At 43.9% G+C, this 15,905-nt stretch overlaps 1 protein-coding gene across 9 annotated transcripts in view; it reads left to right on the top strand.

Annotated features, from left to right (window-relative positions):
* Window positions 1-15,518, top strand: part of KATNAL2 (katanin catalytic subunit A1 like 2) — a 62,707-nt gene extending 47,189 nt beyond the window's left edge. For 7 of the 9 annotated variants that reach the window (XM_048850485.2, XM_048850487.2, XM_048850493.2 and 4 more), the window contains 3 exons: window positions 12,696-12,942; window positions 14,623-14,725; window positions 15,088-15,518. In XM_048850485.2, the coding sequence (XP_048706442.1) occupies window positions 12,696-12,942; window positions 14,623-14,725; window positions 15,088-15,227 (490 nt within the window). In that variant the 3' untranslated portion in view covers window positions 15,228-15,518. The remainder of the gene's footprint in view (window positions 1-12,695; window positions 12,943-14,622; window positions 14,726-15,087) is intronic. The other 2 variants (XM_075128357.1, XM_075128358.1) reach the window with 1 other exon arrangement.
* Window positions 15,519-15,905: the final 387 nt, after the last annotated feature.

Consider the following 15,905-nt stretch of genomic DNA (forward strand, 5'->3'; position numbering starts at 1 on the left):
GTGTAAGACCACAGGGCTGAATTTATATGCGAATAGTTTTGCATGTGAATTGGGCTTTTGGCCCGAGGAGGTAGTGGAGTATAGAAGGGAGATGGAGTGGAAATAATGGGAACAAAGTAGTACAATAGGGCAAACAGGAAGTAGTATATTTGGAAGGAATTGGAGCATTGTTCTTACTCATTTTCTTTGGATTCATATTTATTTTTATACACTGAGGGGGAAGGTTTGTGGAACCAGGAATGGCCGAGTACTAATCCTCATTATCATATTGACTTCTTCTGTAAATTTGGGAAGTCAATCAGCACATCTCTGTGTCCCCTTCCCTTCCCTGCCCCCCTAACAAATCTATAGGTAATACTAGCCACATCACATGTTAAACAGGTGATGCTGCACACATACACACAGTAAACTAGTTGAGGTGTGGAGAAGGCCTTGAAGAGTTAAAGCATTATATAAGTGTCAAGTATTATTCGTTAGCTCTTGTATGTCCGTTGTTTTCCCTTAGTTATGTAATTAAAGAATGTATTACCCAGCAGTGCATTTAGTGAGTTGTATTTATTTCATGTATTTGACCTACATATATGTACCAGATTTGGTGGTGGTGAAGAAGGCTGATAACAATGATTGTACTTTTGTAGTGCTGTTTGGTGAGCTGTTGATCACAAAGGTGGGTAAAATGGCTTTGGAAGAGGGAGTTACCCTTGTCTCCCACTTTACAGCTGGAGGTGACTGAAGCACAGAAAGATTGTTACTTGCCCAAGGTCATACAGAGACAATTGCAGAGTTAGGAGTAGAAGCTAGGTTTCCTGAGTCACAGCCCCATGCTCAGCCTAGTAGACAACGGTTGTCTCTCTTGAGGGGAGGAGTTTAATTCAGCAGCAGCTCTTCCCTTTGGGACAGTATGCTGAGCTCTTGTCCTAATTTGCTCTTGGGATTTGTAGTCCAGGAGATACCTGGCTAATACCAAGTTATACTGTGTGTCTCACAAAAATTAGGATACAGCCCTAAGTGTCATTTTAAATATTTTTTTATTCCCCACTTTTTCAGCCTTGTACTGAACTAGATTTTAAAAGATTTGTTTATTTTGGATGGTTGTTGATCCGATGAAAAATTAATACCAAGATGCTCTTAGTTGAATGGAAAAGAAGTCAAAACAAAGCGCTTTATGCATTCTTATCTACATTGCAGTATTTGTTATAAAGCTTATTGATCTTTCCATTCCATTCAGCAATCCCTCCTTGCTGCCCAGCCTGGCTTCCTGTTACTCATCACAAAGCAGTGTGGTTTATTGACAAGTTACTTGTTGAAATGATTAAACATAATTAAATAAAATTAAGGCTTTGTTAACTAAAAGATAAAGTGATCCTTAACTATGCTGTTTTCCCCCCAGTACCTTTGAAGTCTTTCCTAACTTATTGATTAGTTTAATTTACTAGCATAGAATAGGATTATTTGCCCTTCCCACCCAGGCAATGGTCAAAATGTAGGTGCGGGGACATAGCATTGCTTAACAAACAGCTCTGAGGGAAGAAGTCAAAGTACTAATGGTACATTGAGAAGTACTTTCTCTTCCATAAGTGTGCTGACAAAGATGGGGTCAAGGACAGCTAGACCACAGAATCAAAGTCAGGCCCAGAATTACCCTCTGCTAATAAGGTCCTTGCCTTCAGTAGATTGCAGGGCCCTAAGCTCCTTTCTGCTCTAAGAGATAGATGGAAGCAAATAAAAGTCAAAACAGGCAGAAAAGATACGGGTGCAGATATGGGTGTGCCGCACCAACAAAGCAGGTGCTGTCTCTCCCCAGAAACGCCTCAAGCCAGCCCCGCATGGTCAGGACTTCACAGCCCTGGAACGGTGTTTGGGCAGGACGGAGAACCTTTACTCTTTGTTGCATTCCCTTCCCAAACCAGTGGGAATACGACCAGTAAGCACAGTAGGAGCTAGTACTCCACAGAGCACTGCTTTTGCAACATTACTATTATTAACCAAGCACCATATCATATCCTCCTGTGGGGGGGGGGGGGGAACTATGGGTAGAGGGTTCTGTTTTTCCCTCAAGCAATCCCCAGCTCGTGCTCTCCTCAATAAGAAGCGTTGTATGTATTTAAATGGAATAAAGGCCCCACTGAGTCAAAGGTGTTAACACTACTCTGTCCAACTTTAAACAGTTGTATAACAAGTTTCGTGGGTGTGGGGAGGGTTGGTATACAGAGACTCAGCTTGCAACCACACCATTAAAAATCCTTTAAAACCTTTTGTTAAAGATGCAGTATGTAAGATTAGAGATACAGAAAAGGAAAAACAGTTGAAGTACTTAAAATGTAAATGATTGTCAGGCTTTCATTTCAAAAACCTCTCCTGTGCCTTTTAGCTGAAGAGAATTTGTAGAAGGAAACCAAGATGTTTACCAGTCTTTTAGATGGTCATAACTGTCCTGTTTGGGGTAAAGAGAAGAATTTTGTTGAGGGGGCTAGAGCAGTTGTTAAATCCTGGTCCCATTTCCTAGAAGGCAAAAGAGACACGTGCAGAAGAAAGAAAATGTAGCTTCTGTCTCTGGTGTTGATTCTCATTAGCAAACTCACTGCTGAGAAACACAGGCACAGCACACAGTCTGATCAGCCACTCTGAGATCTGGCAAACTTGTAGAAGCATCAGGTTTTTTTAGGCATTGCATTTAGCCTCCCCTTTCTGGTCACAGGCTTACAGCAGTGTTGCAAAATACATGGTTTTGGCCAGCTCAGCTGCACTCTTATTAGAGAGAAGGAAAAAGGCAAGTGATAAGAAAGAGATATAAGGTGGGGAAGGACGAGAACACACATGGAGAGGGATGTGACAAACTTACATCCCCCCTGGTAACTGGGATTTAGCCAGAGGATGCAGAGGTTGCAGTGTCATATGGCACCCTCTCTCTGGCTGGGTCTGATCAGGCCATCTCTCAGATTAGGACGATGAAGGCCTGAGGTCTTAGGAGGTGGTGGTGGTGGTAGCAGCAGCTTGCTCTTTCTCCATCTTTCAGTCAGCCAGCATCACAGCCAGCCTTTCCCCTCCAAAGCCTCTTTCTGAGGACCTGAAAAGGGGAGTGATGGGCAGAATAGCCCATCCCATCATTATTTAGTCCATCAGTTAGGCCTAATTTCTAACACCAGTTCTGGTCCATTGATTTCTGGTCCCATACATCTCATTTACCAGGCATGATCTTAACATAATCCTTGAGTTATATCAGTATGCCTTTTTGTTTGAACTGTGTCTCTGTCTCTCTTCTGCGTCTTTTCCCATAAAGATTTGTCATTGGTTATTGTGACACTTGATAAACTTTCTCACAGTTGATCTTACAATTAAGGTTAAATTTGTTGCTCAGAATTATCTCAAGGGAGATAGAAACACAGCTGCTAAACTTTGTAGATCCCCAAGGATTTGCAGAGAATCTGGCTGCCCCTTGGCTGCAAGAGCAATGGCTTAGGATATCTATACATATTGTATTTAAAAAGCTGAGGACTCTTCATTTGAATTGTGGGCATGGAAGGGTTGGGGAGAGAACATGGAGGTAGCAGTAAACAGAAAAGGGGAAGGCTTAGAGTCATTGAATGTAACTGACTTTACTTGGTACCCATTGAAAATGTAAGCACCTGGGTTTCCAGCACCTGGCTTCCTTCTTACTAAAAAACATTCCAAACCAGACAAAAATTTTGCAGTGGATGGCACTGGCTTGTTCCCATCTCAGTCTCCTGCTGCATTTAAAAAGCAGGTCGGCTCCAGTGAAACCCGCCAGTTGAATATCAGCCTTGATATGAGAAGGGTATGTGGTATTTTTCACATCTGAAAAGGAGGGAACACATAGAGTTCTGAGGCCATGTGGATGTTTGCCTAGTGTTTTATAGTTTGATTCTGAGTCTGGATATGTTACAAGCAATTCAGCCCTTGCAATGTCACTTTAGCGGTTGCTCCTTGTTATCCTTAAATCTTGTCAGGTATGGGAATATCACTAAGCCCTGGTCTACACTATAAGTTTAGGTCGAATTTAGCAGCGTTAGATCGATTTAACCCTGCACCCATCCACACAACGAAGCCATTTTTGTTGACTTAATGGGCTCTTAAAATCAATTTCTGTACTCCCCGATGAGGGAGATTAGCACTGAAATTGACATTGCCAGATCAAATTTGGGTTAGTGTGGACACAATTCGATGGTATTGGCCTCCAGGAACTATCTGACAGTGCTCCATTGTGACCACTCTGGACAGTACTCTCAACTCAGATGCACTGGCCAGGTAGACAGGAAAAGCCCCGGAAACTTTTGAATTTCATTTCCTGTTTGGCTACCGTGGCGTAACCACGCAGAGCTCATCAGCAGAGAAGACCATGGAGTCCCAGAATCGCAAAAGAGCTCCAGCATGGACCAAATGGGAGGTACTGGATCTGATCGTTTTATGGGGAGATGAATCCGTGCTATCAGAACTCCGTTGCAAAAGACGAAATGCCAAAATATTTGAAAAAAATCTCCAAGGGTATGAAGGACAGAGGCAATCACAGGGACCCACAACAGTGCCATGTGAAACTTAAGGAGCTCAGGCAAGCCTACCAAAAAACCCAAGAGGCAAACGCCCGCTCGGGGTCAGAGCCCCAGAAATGCCGCTTCTATGATGAGCTGCACGCAATTCTAGGGGGTGCCCCAACAACTACCCCACACCTGTACGTGGACTCCAGCAACGGAGTCTCACACAACAGGGATGCGGATTTTGGGGACAAGGAAGATGATAGAGCACACCAGGCAAGCAGAGACACCATTCTCTCCGACAGCCAGGAACTGTTTATCACCTTGGAGAGAGCACCCTCCCAACCCGGGCTCCCGGACCTTGAAGGCAAAGAAGGCACCTCTGGTGAGTGTACCTTTGTAAATATAGTACACGGTTTAAAAGCAAGCGTGTTTAATGATTTGCCCTGAAGACTTGGGATGCATTCGCAGCCACTACAGCTACTGGAAAAGTCTGTTAACATGTCTGGGGATGGAGCGGAAATCCTCCAGGGACATCTCAATGAAGCTCTCCTGGAGGTACTCCCAAAGTCTTTGCAAAAGGTTTCTGGGGAGGGCAGCCTTATTGCATCCTCCATGGTAGGACACTACCACGGCAGACCAGTAGCACGTGGTCTGGAATCATTGCATAAGAAAGCATGGCAGCGTGTGGTCCCAGTGTTTGCTGGCATTCAAGCAACATCTGTTCTTTATCTCTCTGTGTTATCCTCAGGAGAGTGATATCATTCATGGTCACCTGGTTGAAATAGGGGAATTTTATTAAGGGGACATTCAGAAGTGGCCATTCCTGCTGGGCTGTTTGCCTGTGGCTGAAAAGAAATCATCTCTGCTGTTAGCCATGCGGTGGTGGTGCGGGGGGGGGGGGGGTGAAGCAATCATCCCAGAGAATTGCGGGGGGGGGAGGGGGGTTAGTTGGATTTGTGCTACATGTTAACCCAAAAACATCAGCCCTTCCTTTTTAAATGGCCTTTTCCTCTCCCTTTTCTTCCTTCCGCAGCTGCAAATGTTTCAATGCTGCCACCAGTATCTCTGTCCCAGAGGCTAGCACAGATAAGAAGGCAAAAAAAACGCACTCGTGATGAAATGTTCTCTGAGCTCATGCAGTCCACCCAAACTGAAAGAGCCCAGCAGAATGAGTGAAGGCAGACAATGGGAGAGCCAGGAAAGCACAAAATGAACGCAAGGACAGGTGGTGGGAGCAACAGGAGAGGTGGCAGGATGAAGAGGAAAGGTGGTGGCAGCACGATGAGAGGAGGCAGGATGCAATGCTGAGGCTACTGGAGGATCAAACTGATGTGCTCCGGCGTATTGTTGAGATGTAGGAAAGGCACAGACTGCCACTGCAGCCCCTGTGTAACCAACCGCCCTCCTCCCCAAGTTCCATAGCCTCCTCACCCAGAAGCCCAAGAACGCAGGGGGCCTCCGGGCACCCAGCCACTCCCCACCAGAGGACTGCCCAAGCAACAGAAGGCTGGCATTCAATAAGTTTTGAAGTGCAGTGTGGCCTTGTCCTTCCCTCCTTCCCCACCCCTCCTGGGCTGCCTTGGTAGTTATCCCCCTATTTGTGTGATGAATTAATAAAGAATGCATTAATTTGAAATAACAATGACTTTATTGCCTCTGCAAGTGGTGATTGAAGGGGGGAGGGGAGGGCTGTTGGCTTACAGGGAAGTAGAGTGAACCAAGTGGCCGGGTTTTCATCAAGGAGAAACAAACAGAACTGTCACACCGTAGCCTGGTCAGCCATGAAACTGGTTTTCAAAGCTTCTCTGATGTGCAGCATGCCCTGCTGTGCTTTTTTAACTGCCCTGATGTCTGGCTGCACGTAATCAGTGGCCAGGCGATTTCCATCAACTTCCCACCCCACCATAAATGTTTTCCCCCTTACTCTCACAGATATTGTAGAGCACACAGCAAGCAGTAATAACAGTGGGAATATTGGTTTCGCTGAGGTCTAACCGAGTCAGTAAACTGCACCAGTGCACTTTTAGATGTCCAAATGCACGTTCTACCACCATTCTGCACTTGCTCAGCCTATAGTTGAACGGCTTCTGACTGCTGTACAGGGTGCCTGTGTATGGCTTCATGAGCCATGGCATTAAGGGGTAGGCTGGGTCCCCAAGGATAACTATAGGCATTTCAACATCCCCAACAGTAATTTTCTGGTCTGGGAAGTAAGTCCCTTGCTGCAGCTGTTCATACAGACCAGAGTTCCTGAAGATGCGAGCGTCATGTACCTTTCCTGGCCATCCCACGTTGATGTTGGTGAAACAGCCCTTGTGATCCACCAGTGCCTGCAGCACCGTTGAAAAGTACCACTTTTGGTTTATGTACTGGCTGCCTGGGTGGTCCAGTCCCAAGATAAGGATCATAGAATCATAGAATATAAGGGTTGGAAGGGACCCCAGAAGGTCATCTAGTCCAACCCCCTGCTCGAAGCAGGACCAAATCCCAGTTAAATCATCCCAGCCAGGGATATGCGTTCCGTCTATCGCCCCACCACAGTTAGAGAATCCCATTGCAGCAAAGCCATCCACTATGACCTGCACATTTCCCAGAGTCATTACCTTTGATAGCAGCAGCTCAGTGATTGCGTTGGCTACTTGGAGCACAACAGCCCCCACAGTAGATTTGCCCACTCCAAATTGATTCCTGACTGACCGGTAGCTGTGTGGCATTGCAAGCTTCCAGAGGGCTATTGCCACTCACTTGTGAACTGTGAGGGCTGCTCTCATATTGGTATTCTTGCGCTTCAGGGCAGGGGAAAGCAAGTCACCAAGTTCCATGAAAGTGCCCTTACGCATGCGAAAGTTTCGCAGCCACTGGGATCATGCCAGACCCGCAACACTGTGTGGTCCCACCAGTCAATGCTTGTTTCATGGGCCCAGAATCGGCGTTCCACAGCACGAGCCTGCCCCATTCCTACCAGGATGGCCAAATTGCCAGGGCCTGTGCTTTCAAAGAAGTCTGTGTCCATGTCCTCATCACTCTTGTCACCATGCTGCCATTGCCTCCTCACCTGCAGGTTCTGGTTCTGCATATACTGCATGATAAGGTGCGAGGTGTTTACAATGCTCATAACTGCCACGGTGATCTGAGGGGGCTCCATGCTCGCCATGGTATGGCGTCTGCAGGAGAGCAGAGTTGCAGGGGAAGCGGTGGTTGGATGACCAGTTTTGCAGACCTACTGCACCATCTGCTGCCAGGACACAACAGCTAGTGGGCTGCATGCTTGCCGTGGTATGGCGAGACGAGCAGCTGAGCAGAGTTGTAGCAGAAGCGGCCCTGCAAGACCACCAGGAGAGCAGAGTGCCAGCAGAAGCGGTAGATGATGACAGTCATATAGAGGACCTGCGAGGTGGATTCATAGCATCAGGAGAGCATGAGAGCAGAGCTGCAGCGGAAGCAGTGGATAACGACAATGGTTTGCAGACCTACTGCACCTGCTGCTGAAAGCAGTATGGCGCCTGCACGGAAAAAAGGCACAAAATGATTGTATGCCATTGCTTTCACGGAGGAAGGGGCGACTGATGACATGTACCCAAAACCACCCACAGCAATGTTTTTGCCCCATTAGGCATTGGGAGCTTAACCCAGAATTCCAATGGGTGGCGGAGACTGCGGGAACTGTGGGATAGCTACTCACAGTGCAACTCTCTGAAAGTCGACAGTAGCCTTGGTACTGTGGATGCACTCCGCCAACTTAATGCACTTTGTGTGTGTGTCCACACTAATGCACTATCGACTGTATAAAATTGCTTTCTAAAAAATCGACTTCTATAAATTCAACCTAATTTCATAGTGTCGACATACCCTAAGTCTAGTTGGAAATGCTGTGGCTAGATGTTCTGCTGTCAGCCAACTGTTCTGCACAGACTGTGGAACATATTTTGAGACTCTATGGGTGTGGCTTCTCTGCAGAAGTAACTGGTGATCAGCAACCTGGTCCAAACACCCAGGTTAGCCTAGTCCAGGTGAGACCAGCCATACCTGAGTTACTGTGCCCTGCATGGTGCTACAACCCATGCCCTCAATGTGTGTCACTGGGACGTCTGGGGGCATATCCCATGGATCTCTGTGATGCAGTAAGCTGAGGCGCTTTACGATTCTTTCCCACTGAATTGTGGGAGAATTCAGAACTTGTCTTTTCTTTGGGACACACAGGGGAAATTATAGGACCATTGACAGTCTGGTGGTTTGGCCTGCATCCTCACTGCAAAGTGGGCATGTCAAAGGTTATGTCTGAACATCACCCCCTGGGGATGAATGCAGGCACCTTACTGACCTCATACATCATTCCCTCGGCAACAGCAGGCCCCTGGTCTGGCTCTGGGGCTGGCCCTCTGGCTGGCTCTCTTAGCAATTCCACCCAATCCAGGGGACATAACACATTCCAAACATGAAGAAAGATCGTTCTTCTTTGAGGGATGGTCCCTATGTGGATTTCAAACATGAGGGCATATGCCAGCGTGTCTGATCTCAGAGGGCTCAGGCTGGCAGTGCTCTAGGTTTGCTTCTTTCAGACTGCCTCCCGCACTGGCCTGAGTTCCTCCCTTTGAAGGGCCCTCCCCCAGGCCTGACAAGCTGCACAGGTGCAGCAGGGGTTGGGGCTGATTGTGACCCCAGGAGTTCTTTAACCTCTTGTTGACTGGGCAGGGGATAACTGCCCCACCACAAAATGTTACCAGTCCAAAGTGAAAGTGGCAATCGGGCTTTAGCCTACTGGGCCAGCTAGCATGGGTGAAAGCACCACCTCACACAGCTGAGAGATTTGCCCGTGTGGAGAGGGGTTAGGAGCAACACCCAAATAAGAACCTGAGTTAATTCTGCAGTGAAGACTTATCCTAAATGCAGGCTTGGACGCTAGGCATTTACTTGAGAACCTAGATGTAGCCAGGCTAAAGGACTGTCATTGCAGGTCAAGGGGCAGATCCCCACCTGGTGTAAATTGTATTCAGTAGAGCTATGATAACTTACACCAGCTGAGGATCTGCACCAACAGGATTTCTAGCGTCCACAGCTCTGCTTCCTCAGGCTAGATGTGGACCATTGACTTTCCAAAACTAAGTCACAACATGAGAGAGCACCCAGCTGAGGAGGCATCCCAGCATATGTGACTCCTTTCTTTGTTTCATAAACATTTCTCAGATAAACTCAGCTTGAGGTAGGTGACATAAACCCCTTATGCTGGTCAGACAGACATGTCCGAGTGAGAGAGAATTAAATGTGAGTTTGCATAGAAATCCATTTTAAATTCCTAGCCAAGTACATCCCTTGTGAGGCAATGCATTGGTATGGGCGGGTGGGGAGGAGACACAAGATTTCTCTTTCGGCTTTGGTGTCTGTTCCAAAAAAGTCCTTGTGGTGGGTGAAATTCACCCCTGAGCAAAAGAAATATGCAAGGCCTAGGCACCACTTAAGGCTAGTTATCTGTTGGCTCACTGTTAGTCATATACAATAAATATAACTCAAACTGGCAACAAGTCTCAATAAAAATATGCATTGATTTTTAAAGTTCTCTTATTTATTTATCAGGCCTCGAGAAGAGGTGCTCCAGTGTATTTGAATTAATTTCCCAGCTCTTCTTTAAGATCTGAATTGGCTGGGTATTTTTTTTTCAATTTGTGTTTACTCAGTCTTTGCCTGCAAGCACATTTAACAACACTCGTGAACCTGATCGGTTCTTTCTAAGGTGCTGAGTACTACTGCTCCCAGTGACTTCAATGGGAGCTGTTGAGTGCTAAGTATTTTTGAACACTTGTTAAAGCACTTAAATGTAGATATAGGAACTTAATTTAGGCACCTGTTTAAAAAAAATTAGGACTGTTGATTAATTGCAGTTAACTCACACAATTAACTCAAAAAAACTAATCACAATTTTAAAAAATTAATTGCAGTTTTAATTGCACTGTTAAACAATAGAATACCAATTGAAATTTATTAAATATTTTTGGATATTTTTCTACATTTTCAAATATATTTATTTCAATTACTACACAGAATACAAAGTGTACACTGCTCACTTCATATTATTTTTGATTACAAATATTTGCACTGTAAAAATGATATACAAAAGAAATAGTATTTTTTCAGTTCACCTCATACAAGTACTGTAGTGCAATCTCTTTATCGTGAAAGTGCAACTTATAAAAGTAGATTTGTTTTGTTTTTGAGTGCAGTTAAGTAACAATGTTAAACTTTGGAGCCTATAAGTACACTCAGTCCTACTTCTTGTTCTGCCAATCGCTAAGACAAACAAGTTTGTTTACATTTATGGGATATAATGCTGCCTGCTTCTTATTTACAATGTGTTGTAATTGAAATCAGTATATTTGAAAATGTAGAAAACATCCAAAAATATTAAAATAAATGGTATTCTATTTTTAATAGAGCAATTAATTGCGATTAATTTTTTTAATTGCTTGACAGCCTTAAAAAATTATTTACCAGTGGGAAATGCTATTTATTATTAAACAAATTACATGAGCAATCTCCAACAGTGATAGAAGTAGGATTCACTGTTAGGTCAAAAGTCTGTTGTAGATAAGCATTTTGAGCTCACAGTAACTTAACTGGGTGTTTTCCATACATAGTGCCCTAGACATCACTGCAAAATTCCATAGCATCCCATTTACACTGCTCACCAAGGGCCAAATTCTGCTATTTGCATGAATGTATTAATCTTACATGCAGTGAAGGGACCCTGGTTCCATTGAAGTCAATGGCAAAATTCTTATTACTTCCACGGGGCAACGATTTCACGCTAGGAGTCAGAAAGGGAAGAGCAAACTCATGGTGCTTTGTTTAAGCCCTGCCTACAATCCCAAATTCCACCAATATCCTGGAATAGCTTGCTGTCTCTGCTAAAATGATAAGCATGATATGGTGTGGTGATATAGGTTGCTATAATTAGGGTTCAGAGTCAGGAATGTGCAATTATTCACAGTGCTTTTGTTTCACTCAGTCTGTCTGGCTGTTTGCACTGAACAAGGTACCTCTAAGTCAATTTCGCACTTAAAAGGTTTGCGTTGCAATCATAAGGACTAGAAAATGTTTTAAAATGAACACCTGAATTCTACAGGAATGGAGTACACAGTAGAAGATTGGAGAACTTGTAGGTTTATTATTATATGCACATGACACCTGATTAACTGAGATGTGAATTGATTTTTATTTAGACAGGTTATTTTTGTTAATACTTAAGCTCAAAAGCTTGAAAAACAGTTAGGAGAAAAGAGGTCTTTTAAAATAGATTAACACCCCCAGCCTTTGGCTTAAGGGCTGAGAAAACCTCACACACAGGATACATGAGACTTCCAAGGAATCCTCCAGGATAACCAAGACTTGACAGTATTAATATTTTTTAGGAAAAAAGAAACAGAAAGAAAATAAAATATTTTAAAAGTTAAAAACTCTTTCAGGCCTTCTTTATGCATCACAAAGAAGCAAAAATACCAATATGGGGCACATATCAATTTTTGTCTTTTTCTTTGCAAATCATCTTTAATAATCTGAGACTACTAGTGTTTTCAGCACCTTGGCACCTTTCTCTTTCAATGGTTTGCCTATTCTCTGCAGCTTTTACTAAGGATGCTCAGCCCTGTGGGGAATATTATTACTATTTATTTGTATTCCCATAGCACCTAGGAGCCCTAGTCATGAACCAGGACCGCTTTGTGCTAGGTGCAAACACATTAAAAAAAATGGCATGTGCCCCAAAGGGTTTATAATCTAGTTTTTGCATTTATTGCACCTTTCATTTGAAGATCTCTGAGCAATTAGTTAATCCTTACAACATGCCTGAGAGATGAGTTGTAGTGTCCCCATTTTACAAAACGGGTGAACCAAGGCATAGAGAGGTGAAGTGACTTGCTCAAGGCCAGACAGTGAACTAGTAGCAGAACCAGGAAAAGAACCTACAACTCTTGACTCCATATTCCAGGTCCCTAGATCATGAGTCAGGAACCACACAGGTAGAGTTAACTGGCAACAATATGGGGTGGTGATGATGAATTACTATTTTATAACCAGGTTGAAAGGATCACCAGTAGCTTTGAAAATGCAAAGTGGCTTCCCGCAACAAGCAGCTTAGTTTTCAGAAGTCCAACATCTGTACAAACACACAACCTTGCTGAGACGACTTAGCCCCATTTTCTTCTTCTTTAGGGAATTAGATTATGCCATGTTGCGACGGCTGGAGAAGAGGATTTTGGTTGACCTCCCAAATAAAGAGGCACGACAGGCTATGATTCAGCACTGGCTACCCCCTGTGAGCAACAGTAGAGGAGTGGAGCTGAGAACAGAGCTGGAGTACAGCTTGCTAGGTCAGGTGAGAAGACAGCGAAGTGGATGCAGTTCACCACTGGTAACTCAGACTCCTGAAGTCTTTCAGCAAGGGAACTGTGGGAATGTGGTGAGCCTGATTCTGCTCTCATTGAAACAGATGTGAACTATACAGGCTACAAGTAGCAACTATAAACATGGTAGCCGGGTGAAAGGGAATAAAGCTCAAGTTATGAAGGTGAATGATGGGAGGCTTAGGGACTCTTCCTACAAGGGGACATCAGTGAGAGCTGGAGGTATTGAACTTGTCTCAGTAGGTGAAATCACCAGTTTCGCATGACTCAACTTGGAAGTCAGAGATGTATTTTGATGCCAGTATTGGGTCAACTTTTCACTGTTTCAGATGTAAACACAGAAAAAAATTACAATAACTGTATACCTCTGGCCCTTCCTACCACCACAGTAGGGTCTTTCGGTTTATATTGGAGATGAGCATGGTACAGCACTCTGCTGAGTAGGAAGAATTTGTCATGGATCTAGTGCAGTATGAAGGAGCATCAATAAAGTGAAAAGGCTCACCAGGGCATCAATCTCCAAGAGCTCAGATATTTTCCTTACAGAGCCTGAATTCAGGCTGTCGTCACCCATAAACTCTGCTGAGAATAGCTAATACTTGCTCAGCTGACCATGGTTTAGTTCTGTTCATAGAGACATACAGCATATTTCAGTTTCTATTTCAAAAATATTCTGTCTATGAAATTGAAACATAATGCTTAATATTTAACAAATACAATGCACTAGAACTGCAAACATAAGGTTGTAGAACCAGCTGTCGATTCTTGTGAGCCTTTGGCCCTGTCCACGCTGGACAGAACAGTGCTACCTGTGTTACAGCTAGCCCCGTTCTTATCCAAATGTGGCATGATTATCAGCTGAATCACTGGCTGGAACTAGAACCTCATTATGTACAGCTTGGTACAAGCTCTGCCACGCTATGCTCTCAGGATGGTTGGGTTTTCATTTAAAGATGATTACACAGGGCCAGGATTTTTAAGTTAATGGCAAGCATTTGCTAACACACATTTGTATACATCCATTCCTTTATGCCTGTGCCAATTGGTTATTTGGGCACATGCTTTGCCGGTTGAGTGCATAGGATGCACACAAATATCAGATGTGTATATGTATATGTGGGAAGTAGACGTGCACTGAAGGAGGTGTGCAGTTGTGCATGCCTAAAGACTTGTCTACACACAAACTGGCACCAAAATCCTTTTATTTCACACTTGTTATTTTTGTGTGTGGACTCTTTATTTCGGATTAAGATGCTCTTAACCCAAAATAAGAGTATCCACATTCAGATTTGCAAAAGATGGAAAGCAAAACAGTTATTTGGGCGCAGGTTTTTTGCAGAGCAGCCCTAATGTTGAAAATCAGTCCCATTAGTAGTGCTTGTATCACAGTAGTGCCTAGAGGCGCATTGTACTAGGCACTGGACAGAAACATAGAGCATAATCTAGAGCCCATTAAAGCCAGTGAAAAGACTCCCATTGACTGCAGTGGGCTTTGGAGCGGGTCCATAATGAGTTTACAATCAAAATAGATAAGACAGATGGGGTGGGAAACAGACACAGAGAGATGAAGACTTTATTTTACCTGCAGAAAACTCTCCTTGAAAAAACAAATGCGTGATTTGCTAACACCTGCATACAGCAACTCTGCATTCAAACAAACAATGAAGTAACATGAGAGTATACACATCCATCACATGCAATAATTCATAATCCTGTGAATTGCGATCTTGTATTAGGAGACAGAAGGATACTCTGGCTCTGACGTTAAATTGGTCTGCAAGGAAGCAGCTATGCGGCCAGTGAGGAAAATCTTCAATGCTCTTGAAAATCATCAGCCAGGTACAATAGCTCTCATAGAGAATCCTATGTGAGAAATGCTGATCTGTCGTTGTAACACTAGGCATTATATATTCACGTACCAGTAGGTGGAGCTCTCTTATTTGCTTAGAAAAGTTTTAAACTGTATGTTTGTAAAAACCTAATTAAGCCAACATTTCCAAAACTCAGGTCATCTCTTGAAGCTGTCATTCGCTGTGCACTGAACACAATAAGAACCATTTTCTCTCCTGCTATGTCCAATCTTCTGTTTAGTGTATTAACCGTTAAGAATGTTGCATTATGCACTGGCTTAAAGAGAGCACCTCTTAGCACTGATCAGCATCTCATTCACTTTCAGCATTTGGTCAATTTTCTCTCTCCAGGTAGCAGTAATTTACCCGAACTCCGACTGGACACGGTCACCACAGCAGATTTCCTGGATGTGATCGCTCACACCAAGCCCTCAGCAAAGAATTTAAGTCAGAAGTACACAGCCTGGCAGAGAGATTTTGAATCTGTTTGAAATAGCTTTAGACTTTGAAATCAAAGATACCCACTATCCAAAACGGCATCTGTGATTGGGGTTCAGCTACAGCTAGAGGGACTGAACTATGATGGAAAAGGAATTATTATTTTTTTTTCTTCAGAAAACTGAATAAGAGAATCTGTACTTCAAAATCTGCAAGGTGCATTTTTAATTTACCATGTTCAATGATAATTAGAAATTGGTATTCTTTATGGAAAATTAATGTCTACAGTGAATATGCAATGAAGATTCTAGCACTAATTTTATGCATAAAACCTTATAAATTGACCAGTCTTGCACAATCTTCATTCATTACAAATGATTTTCACTTCTTAGCCCTGGTCTACACTAGGACTTTAGATCGAATTTAGTAGCGTTAAATCGATGTAAACCTGCACCTGTCCACACGATGAAGCCCTTTCTTTTGACTTAAAGGGCTCTTAAAATCGATTTCCTTACTCCACCCCTGACAAGTGGATTAGCGCTTAAATCGGACTTGCCGGGTCGAATTTGGGGTACTGTGGACACTATTCGACGGTCTTGGCCTCCGGGAGCTATCCCAGAGTGCTCCATTGTGACTGCTCTGGACAGCACTCTCAACTCAGATGCACGATTGTTTGCCGTTGCTCTGACGCAGGGAGGGGCGACTGACTACATGGCTTACAGGGTTGGCTT

The sequence above is a fragment of the Caretta caretta genome, chromosome 5 (genome assembly GCF_965140235.1).
Source record: "Caretta caretta isolate rCarCar2 chromosome 5, rCarCar1.hap1, whole genome shotgun sequence".
NCBI lineage: Eukaryota > Metazoa > Chordata > Testudines > Cheloniidae > Caretta > Caretta caretta.